Raw genomic sequence first — 10,303 nt, forward strand, 5'->3', positions numbered from 1 at the left:
TTCTGGAAAGGAAGTTCCTTTCTGGAAAGGAAGTCTTTCCCCCATTGATGCAATGTTACAGTCACAGACTTAAACAGGTTTTATGTTGAAATGAAGGCATAAATAAAATAGAGATGGCTTACTTTTTGGAGAGAAATGCATGTACTAATCTTTAAGCGTCATAAAAGCTGCAGTCCAGTAAACTGTTTATTGTATTGTATTTTTTTATGGGCTCTCTGAGCAAAAAAAACAAAAAAAAAACACATTTCTTAGAACTTTTCGTCACAAAAGCTTTTTTGTGTTCTACGTGGAGACCGACTCCCACAGCTGTAAAATATTCTACAAAAGTCGACTGCGTGTACAAATGCTTCTCAAGGTCGACTGACTCTTGCCGATTTTCCTCCTCAGCCGCTCCAGCCTGAACGCCAAGCTGGATGAGACGGTGCCCTTGAAGTGCGACGAGGCTTACATCTCCCCGTCCATGGTCCGGCTGTCTGCCCCGGTGGCGACCTCGTCGGACGACGCCTCCACCGCCACCACCACGTACTCGCAGAGCAACATTGTCCGAGTATCTGCCTTGTAGATGTCGCACCTGCCTCACCTGACCAGCCCAAACTGGTCTCGAGAAGCACCAGATAGATGCTGAGGAGAGGGACCACCGAGCATCAACCTGCCATAACCGAGAGGGATTATAAGCTTGACAGCAGTTGGGATTTTTATTTATTTATTTTTTTTTAATTTTGAAGTTGTGATTTCATCTGATGTCAAACTCTGCATGGTGTTTAAAAGAAGAAAACAAAAACACACACACACAAAAAAACCGAACAAAAGCAACAACAACAAAACGTTGAGGCTCTTCTTGGAGCCGGAGTTTGATGTTGAACCAGCAGATCTTTGCTTCATTAAGCACATCAAAGCGAGGAGGCGCTTGGAATGAACGTCATCGTTGCCTAAACATACTGAGGACAAAAAAAAAAAATCAACAACTTTATTTTTCAATATGTGACGTAGATGTGTGTGTTGTCTCTGATTCGAAGGCGGGGAAAAGTCTCGAGATCGTTCTCGACGGCCTCATGGCGAATAAAGCACACGAATATCCTCGCCGTCTTTGTGAATATGGACTCACTCTCCACGCTGTTGCATTTAAAGCCCTCTTCGATTAAAACGCTTTCTTACCTCCCCCTCCCCCGTTCACTGTTGTAAAGTCCAAAAAAAAAAAAAACGACGCGCGCACCCACTGGAACGCATCGCCGTTGTGAATATTCACGAACTGATTCACGAAGCCGGTCGGGGTCGTCGCCCGACGGATGAAATCGCACGACTCACCCCGACGTGTGCGAGTGAAGGTTGAACGACCAAATCTGTGTTAGCTTCCATATTAGCCATCCTGAGTCAGCGTGAAAGCCGCCTGTCGGTAGTTGCCAGTTATCGATAACCATACAGGGTATACATTAGCTAGGGCACAAGTGAATAAGGGAACGTTTTCGGCAGCACTTAACTAACCTTGATGTGGACACGTACGAGATGGTAGCACCGGCCTGCTAAACCGTAGGAAAGGACATCGACTGACTTCCTCACAGCGACTCGGTTGACTCCATTGTGTCGAAGCACCATTTTGTATATTTTTCATACTGTAAATATTTCTCAGTTAGGACTTTATCAAATGCATCTGAAGTTGGCTCCTCTAAGTTCTAGATTTAGTTTGAACAGTTGTTGGCAAAAAAAAAAAAGGAAAAAGAAGAAAACCTCTTTCTGTCTGTTGCCTGGTTGAATTTAATGATTTGCATGCTGTCATTGCAGAATTATGTTTTAATTAAAGTGTGTGTCTGCTTCTTGTTGGGAGGTTTGTTTCAGCGACGACCGGATTAATGGGCTGGAGCACAACGGAGCGGCGCGGGTGTCCGGATTTTAAAGTCTGCTTTTAATGAAATACAAATCTTGTCATGGACCGAGTGTGTAAGGGTAACGAAAAGGGACAAATTTATCACACATTGTGCATTTGGTGCAGTGGATAGAATAAACAGTGCAGCTCTGCTGAAGCATCTATAAAATCACCCATGTCTTTTTCTCTTTTCTTAACTCTTCCTAACCCCTAATAATGGTGGTCACTAGAGCAGGTCTTTTTTTCTGTGTGCATCAGGGTGTTGATGTAACAAACGAAATATTTACACAGTTTAAAAAGACACATAATATTTTTTCTCATTGACTCCAATGAAACACAAATGTTCCTGTTTTAGGTCCAAAATGATGCCAGAATAATGAGAATGAGAGTTTTTAGAGAGTTGTTCCCCATTGTCTTTTAACAAAGAAATTTAAATTCAGATTAGTTATCAAATGCAGTCAGACCTTAGTTTTTGCAGACATATCAGGAGATTTGATGAAACAAAAACCGAAGTGTCTGGACATAAATGAGAATTGTTAGATTTGGAGAAAGGGGCTTGAATTACTAAAGAAGCTGCATCTTTTATTTATTTATTTATTTATTTATTTAGCTGCAGGAGGGACTGGAGCAATTCAAATAAAAACTGTGAAAAAATATACATTTAAGCAATTCAGTACATTAACACGTTACATAGATAAATATTAAGCTAACATTTCATTTCATTACATTGAAGGATCCTGGAATATTTTTGCTAATGTTGTTTAACACAAATATTTATGTCTGATTTTATCTGTCCTTCACAATAATTTGTGAAATTCCTATTTTAACATCCGTTTTGCACGAGAGGGCTAAAAACTATAATATAATTTAACATTCTCCCTGTTTACTCCAGGTGTGTGTGCGTGTGTGTGTGTGTGTGTTTTACAAAGAGTGGATCATGAGGAGGAGCTGCTACATGTGAGGACCTGCTGGCCCAGCGGTGGGTCCTGGCAGCGGGGTCTCTGGAGACACATGAGCTGACCTCAGTGATCGTTTGACGCGGAGCTCTGTGGCGCCGCCCTGCTGAGCTGAATGTCGGTCTAAGCAGCTCCTCACAGCACGCGACGCCTCCACTCTGCAGTGTTTAGCAAGCGCTGAGAAGCCAGCAGGTGGAATATGGGAGAAAGCACAGCGGCGTGCAAAACAAAAGACCTCCTATAACCTCAGTGTAAAATAATAATAATAAATCCCCTTACAAAAGGGACTTAGACTAGTTTTTATTTTTTAATCAGTTACATCAGATGTGTAACACTGTGCCTTTAAAAAAACCGTTTCTCCACTGCTAACTCCTTCATATTTTGTCATGTTACAACTGGACGTTTCTACTCACCGATACCGACCTTTAAGGTCTGACCTTCTGCTCTTTCATTTGACAGATTTTGTTTTCTAGAGAATATAAAACATGTAAGTAAAAAAAAAGAAAACTGTTTTGAAGGTTCCGTTTTCAAGAGTAAACGTAGGAATGACGAGATTTTTTTGACAAATGTGTATCATCATCATCATCAGGTTTTAATGAAACTCAAAATGGTTCCTGATGTGCTTACAGAAAATTATTAGTTTCGGTGCAATTATTGAATATGACAAAATAAGATCTATTTTATGTTTAACCACTTACTGAAAAAAACCATGAATTCTATCAGAAAGGACAAATTTGACGACTCTGATCTCAGGCTCATTTACTGATGTATCTCTAGTTGGAAACTGTAAAACTTCAATGTGTCTTATTTAGATTTTCTGTGACAAGCCAACGCAGAGTTGTTTATTTGTAAAGTTAGCAGTAATTCTCAGAAGATGGATAAAAACTGTTGTGAATTTTTATTTTGCCTCCTTTTAATGCAGTACCCCTAAATCCAATCCAATTTACAAATACAATTTATAATCTCCTGAACAGTAATTATAGTCCACATGTTTGTATTTTCATCCCAAAATTAGCAAATAAATCACATTTATGATCCAAGTCGTCTTTCACTCCACAGTTTAGCCAATCAGCCAACGTCCTCATCAAACACTTTGGTGTTTGTCGCTGTAAATTGACCATATGTGAACTAAATCACACTTTTAAAGGGGCCATAAATCCAAATGTGTGCATCCAGTTTTATCAGAGTGTAAAAGTCAGAGATGTTCTCACTTCCTACAGAATCTGGATTTAACCCAGCTTCTTAGCTTGTAAAACTCTGAGCGAAACTGCGGGTTCACTGCAGCGTATATTATCGGGTCGCTCAGGGACGTGATGCAGGAGACAGACACCGACAGGATCCCCATGTCTTGAATGACTGGCGTCTGGAGGAAGGAAAAAAGAAAAAAGCAAACAGATACACAATTTGTGTGAGAGCTCTGCTGGATTTCGAGCATACATATATTCCTTCTGATGGAAGGATCCAAACGTGCCTTTCGCTCTCATATTTTGCACGGTAATGTCTTCTGAACGTCCTGTAAGAAGCTCACACACGGACTCACCTGCATTTCTCTGTTTTTGTGGACAAGAAAATTCACCAAGATGGTTGTGATCAGCGGCAGCCAGAACAAAAGGAAGGTTATGATGATATACCCGGCGCGTTTGGCCATTTTAGTTTCCTTCCTTTTCCTCGCTCTCTCCTTGCTGGCCTTCGAAGGCATGACGCAGACAGCCCCCTCCAACTGGACCTCCTGGTTTACGGCTCCATTACTTTGGACAGAAGGCAGTGGAGGCTCTTGATCTAGCGTAGGCGCTGCCTGTGTTTCTCCTCCGGTGCTGTTTTCTTGTTTTGGGCCAGTCAATAAGACAGAGGTAGATTTAGGGAGCTCTAACTGAGTAGATGGTACAATAAGGAGGCTGTTCTCTTTGACTGGACTTTCAGGTTTCGGGCTTTCTCCGGTCTGATTTTCTCGGTTAAGGCTTTTTGACTTCTCCTGCGTCTCTCTGTCAGCAGACCTATCCTGATTTGAGGCTGTTGCTTCTGTTTTGTCAGCTCTGCTTTGCTCCGTTTTTAACGTTTTCTCCACAGTCTGCAGTGCGTCCGGCGCTGCAAGAGGGTGGAGTTGCTCCTTCTCCAAGTGACTCATCTCTACTGTAATTTTAAACCCAGGTTTTCTCTCAGGACTAATGGAGGCGCTCTGTGGGGCGACCTGCGAGGTCAGGAGGGAATTTTTACCAATTCTACTTGATTCAACAACACTTGTACTCAGGATCTGCTTGTTCTCACATTTGTCTTGCCCATTTTGCACTGCAGGGGTGTGCTTGTCTTCTTTTGAGTCTTTTGAAGGAACAGAAGTGCCTTCGTCAAATATCTTGCGATTGTGTGATCTCAGTAGAGCAAAAATGCGAGCGTAGAAGCCAGTGATCACCCCGAAACAGGACACCCAGAGAGGGAGCAGCACGTAGAGACCAACGGTGTCGTAGGTCGAGGACGCTCCTCTTTGGCCCTCTTTACATCTTACATACACAGGTGAGTCTTTCAAGAACACCTGACAAACGGCAGCCAGTGAAACTCCCAGGAGCCACGTAAGAGGAATCAGTGCCATCATCCGTCGTTTTCTCTGAGTTGTTTTGAAGGGATTCGCAATCGCCTGGTACCTCTCCGCGCTTATGCAGCCCAGCGTCGACAGCTGGATGCAGCAGCTGAAGGAGAAGGAGGCCGTTTGCGTGTCGCAGATCAGACGGTCCACATGCCCTCCGCGGTGCAGGGTCACGATGACATGCAGCAGAACCGGGCAGTCGACGGTGCAGCGCAGAAAGTCCACGACGGCGAGGTTCACCACCGGCGCATTGACAGACGTTTGCAGCGACTTCTGGCGACACACCGCCAGGATCACGAAGAGGTTCGCCGCCGTTCCCACAGCGGAGGTGATTAGCAGAACAAAACTGTTTGTCACCACGAGGGCGAAGTCAACGTAGGCCCCCCAAACGGTGATGTTCCCAGAGCTCCCTGTAGATGTGGGCGCCCCTCTCATCTCCGAGTTCAGAGAATCAACATGCTCAGCTGGCTGACTGAGCAAACATCAAGCGCTCTTCACACCACCTCCGATGAATGAATAATTGCGGGGGGGGGGAAAGCAGCGGCGTGGACGAGTTCCTCCAAGGTGCCCGCCCTTTTCATTATCACTCCGCAGCACCAGCGGGTCACCTGGGAGTCCTTGCTGTTCACATTCATTAACAACTCTGCAGTGTATTCACAGCTGAGACAACCGGGGGGCAATAAGAGACGGGCTGCTAATTGAAAAGCAGTTATATCACTATTGTCCCATCCCTGACATATATGACTTCATAAAATCAGTCAGCCGGATACATGGCCTTGCATGAGGAGGGTTCACAGCCCTTGAAGTTTACCACATTACAATCACAAGCTCAGGTGAACTTGTGTGGGACGGTGTGTGACAGAACAACACAAAGTAATGTTGAGGTGGGACGCATATGTCACGCATTCTCATACAGCCTACGTGAGTTATTGCCATATAGACACATTTCTTGCTGTAATTACAAAACTTTAGCTTTATTTCTCTATCATGTAAAGACCAACTATTCTTCGTTACTGAGGACCTGAAGTTCAGTGATGTTAGCTGGAGAGTTTCTGTGATTTGTAGTACCAACGATTCATTCTAACAGCTCTGCTTAGATCCAAATAACTTTATTGTAGTCCTGGTTCTTTGTTGTTGCCCAGTTGGAAAGTAAACCTGCTCTCAAGTCTTTTTCAACCTCTGGCAAGGTTTCTTCCAGGGCTGCCCTATTTGGCTCCATCCGCCTTCCCATCCACTTTGGCCAGCTTCTCTGTCCCCGCTGAAAATAACAGCTTCCCCACCACATCATGCTGCCACCACCGTGTTTCTCCAGGAGGCATTCAGGGTGATTATCAGTATTAGATTCCTGAAACCAAACATTTGGCATGTCACCCAGAAATCTCCATTGTCTCTGCCTCCCACATTCTGTTAAGGCCCAATTTGTGGACATTTCAACTAATATTTATCATGATGTTTGTTCTTTAATGTTCTCTACCAAACCTCTGAGGACTTCAGAGAACAGTTGGATTTATATTGAGCTAAAATTACATACAGTTCAACTCTATTTAGCAGCAGAGTGACGTCCAATAGCAACTGGTCGTGGCTGGATTTAATTTTTGATTGTCAGAGTAAAGAGAACTGAAAACATCTGCCCACCATGCTTTTTACATGTGGAAAAATTAAAAACAACGGCTTATAGCACCATAATACAAGGTATTACCATAACATTGCTTTATTAACATTCATAAAGCAATGTTAATGCTTTATTAACATCGATAGTCAATGTTACTAAAATAGAAACAAATGCGATTTTATTTTTGTTTTAGTCTATTTCATACAATCCAAATAAAGCAGCCCAAGTTAAAGTTTGAGGAAGTTATGCGACAACGTTTGGTAACACTTTATTTGAAGGGATGTGCATAATACCGACATAATACTGCCATAAACATGACGTAACACCTGGTATGAACATGAAGGAGTCTTCGTGAATGTCTGACCGTCGTCATGAAGTGCCATTCGATAAATAATGAAACTTTCAGTGCAAAGTTGACACTTTTAACGCAAGCTTTAGTACAACTTTGCATTGAAAGTGTCATTATTTACAACTGACACTTCATGACAGCAGTCGTAAACATTTCATGAAGACTCCTTCATGATAACGGGTGTTGTGTCTTTTTTATGACACCGCCATGTCAGTCTTATGCACACCCCGTCAAATAAAGTGTTACCAAAAGTTGTAGGGGCGTAAGAACCTTTGCAAGTTGCTGAAGCACTGTGACGAGCACATGATCGACTGCCCATTTAATTTGATTCAGAATTTAATGAAGGTTGAACGCCTGACACTGGCGATGCCAGATGGATGAGTTAAGAGTGGGAGCAATGCTGCCGGATTATGGTTGCATATTTTGTAATCCTGTTTGGAGATGCAGTGTGAAATGCTCTTTGCTTCAAAATGTGGAAGCTTATGGGCCGTGATAAATCTGGGATTAGATTATCACAATAAGATGCAGTCCGGACCATCCGGAACGTTACGCCGGGGAGAAATCTCTGACGAACCCGCGGACAAAAACGAAAACTCTTGGGAAATAAATTGCCTTTCATTTTGTTTCCGTCTCGCCGAAACATCACGACAGCATAAACCGAAACATGATATGTGGAGAATCAAAAGATGCAGCTTCATTATGAATTCAGGCCAACTCTTTCTGCAGGAAGTGGAAGAGGGGGAGCAACACTGACAACGTTACACCAACACTTCCCAATAAAGAGTCACTTCAAGTAACTGGAGATCTGAAGATCCGGTGCAGCTAATTCTCTCACACTGAAAGAGGTTATAGTCAGTCTGTTTGACCTAAATCTCCTTACACCAACTCAACGAAAAGCAGCACCTTCCACAATCGCTGCCGCGTTTCTCAGTTCTGAGAGGCTAAGCTGATCCTGTGTGTGGTGAAGTGGGCCTGCGTTGCTCTGGCCACGTGTTTTGGATCGTTATTCTGTTGAGAAGCCCGGTAATGATCCGTGCTGAGTCTTCTAACGGAGGTCGCCGGATCATGTTGTTTAAAAATGTCCTATTTGGAAAGATGAATGATGCCACTTCTGAAAGGTTACCATGGTTACCCACCGAATCGATTTTGCATGTAGATAGCATCTCACGATTGTTGAGGCGACTCGGTTGCAACAGGATGCCGTTTTGCTTCAGAGATTTGTATTTTTATTTTGAACCACAGTCCTGCTTATTGTGTTTATCCAGCCTCTTTCATCACAGCTCCAGCTGTTTTAAAATGTCTAAATATCACTCTTGTAGCAAAGAAAAAAGCTAATCATTTATGAAAATATATATCTACCTTACTCATGTTGCGTCTTTGTCTTTATCAAGAGTGTTTAAGAGAAATGAACCTCTGTTGGACTTATTTGATCCCTTGGAAAAGTTTGTCACTGAAACACGAGTTAAGAAGTTACGGACTGTTAGCCTTGATCATCATTACAGAGTGAAGGAGAAATTATCATAAAGCTATTAGAGATTGAGATTTCCAAGCATTCCTGGATTAGGATTATGCCATAAAAGAGGACTTATCTTAAGACTTCTCGAGGATCTACTTTTTCCTTTCTTATTCGGTGATGGTTTAATCTTCGCAATTTGTGGACAGCTTCATCTGAGACAATTAGATATTTTTGGGCTTTCAAATGAAATCTGACTTCCTCCTTGTTTAAAAACACAACAAATTCGATTAAACTGATTAAATAGGAGGACGGACTCGGAAACACGACAGACGATGTCTCTGTCACTTCACCACTTCACACTGCTGACGCCTGGACAAAGCGAGGCGTGTGTTGGACTTGATTAAGTCTGAGTTCTGTTCACATGATCTGCAGTGAAAAGGTGAATAGCTTTTTTTTTTTTTTTTTTTTTCCCTGCACACCGGCTGCATACGATTGAAATTATAACGACACGCAGGGCTGCAAGTTTTTGTGCTGCTGCTGTTTGGCTCACAGTGCTGGACCTTTGTGTAAGTATTGATCAGAGGGCGAGGCTGATTTCTGCTGACTTTAATCCATTTTGTTTTATTAGTTTATATATATATGCTTACATTAATCGCTCTGAGATCATCAAGAGAGGCTTTCAGAGGCTTTGTGTGTTTATGGGATAGAGCTACACATAGGACAATCTAAAAATGTGTGAATTTTTTATTTTTATTTTGTTAAAGGAGACATCCTCACACACGGAATGAAACCAGGTACGTTGCATTTTAGGAACAAAGGAGGTTTCGGTTCATTCCCGTTTGTCTGCGCTGTCTGGCTGTGATTGCTTTGTCTGCTCTCATTAAATATGCATACAAATGGAAAATTACAGACAGCGACTGCTCACACCACCAAACGGCTCTTTTCGACTCAGCATTTTTGTGTCTCCTTTCAACGCAGCGTGTGTCCAAACAAATCTGAAACAGATCAGAGAAATTAAATTGTCTTCACTGAGAAGTCTCACCGTCGTTGAATTAAATAGACAAAGAAGAACAAGAGCATCCGATGGCGTAATGTGATTCATGTACCTGGCAAAGGAAGAGTAGTTCTACAAAGAGAGTAAAAAAATAATAAATAAAAATGAAGCAAAGCAGTTTCCAGTTGCATGTACAACCTTGATAAACGTGCATAATCAATATCTTTAAAAGTGAAACATACAGAGGGGCACATTTCAATCAATTACTTTTGTTTAGGTTTGTGCCTTACAGCTGATTAAAACATAGAAGTCATTTCTAAGACATTTGAATTAGTAAGGCCAACAAAATACATTTTGAATAACAAAAAACATACTGTACTGCCCCATTAATACTTCTTGAGTGCTCTTTTTTTTTTTTTTTTTTTTTTTTTTCTAAAAATTTTTCCTTCCATTTCTTGTGGCTTTTGGGGCCGGTTGGGGGGGGGGGGGGGCACATT

At 42.3% G+C, this 10,303-nt stretch overlaps 2 protein-coding genes across 4 annotated transcripts in view; one reads left to right on the forward strand and one right to left on the reverse strand.

Annotated features, from left to right (window-relative positions):
* The window catches only part of LOC106947967 (potassium voltage-gated channel subfamily D member 2-like), a 95,205-nt gene extending 93,507 nt beyond the window's left edge, over window positions 1-1,698 (forward strand). For 2 of the 3 annotated variants that reach the window (XM_015033348.1, XM_015033350.1), the window contains one exon: window positions 388-1,698. In XM_015033348.1, the coding sequence (XP_014888834.1) occupies window positions 388-562 (175 nt within the window). In that variant the 3' untranslated portion in view covers window positions 563-1,698. The remainder of the gene's footprint in view (window positions 1-387) is intronic. The other variant, XM_015033349.1, reaches the window with a different exon arrangement.
* A 1,385-nt stretch (window positions 1,699-3,083) lies between these two features.
* On the reverse strand, window positions 3,084-10,208 carry LOC106947968 (dopamine D2-like receptor). Its single transcript, XM_015033351.1, has 2 exons — window positions 4,358-10,208; window positions 3,084-4,180 (listed from the first exon to the last, which is right to left on the reverse strand). The coding sequence occupies exons 1-2, from the start codon at window positions 5,828-5,830 to the stop codon at window positions 4,025-4,027; spliced, it is 1,629 nt and encodes a 542-aa protein (XP_014888837.1). The 5' UTR covers window positions 5,831-10,208; the 3' UTR covers window positions 3,084-4,024.
* Between the last annotated feature and the right edge of the window lie 95 nt (window positions 10,209-10,303).

Source organism: Poecilia latipinna, unplaced genomic scaffold, assembly GCF_001443285.1.
Source record: "Poecilia latipinna isolate Pla-1442-1.1 unplaced genomic scaffold, P_latipinna-1.0 Scaffold265, whole genome shotgun sequence".
In the NCBI taxonomy this organism is placed as follows: domain Eukaryota; kingdom Metazoa; phylum Chordata; class Actinopteri; order Cyprinodontiformes; family Poeciliidae; genus Poecilia; species Poecilia latipinna.

Bases quoted from the DNA above. Each gene is read 5' to 3' on its own strand.
- LOC106947968 (XM_015033351.1), bottom strand. From the start codon at position 5,830: ATGAGAGGGGCGCCCACATCTACAGGGAGCTCTGGGAACATCACCGTT. The intron at 4,181-4,357 runs GTGAGTCCGTGT...TCCTTCCTCCAG, and splicing joins ACAAAAACAGAGAAATGCAG to ACGCCAGTCATTCAAGACAT.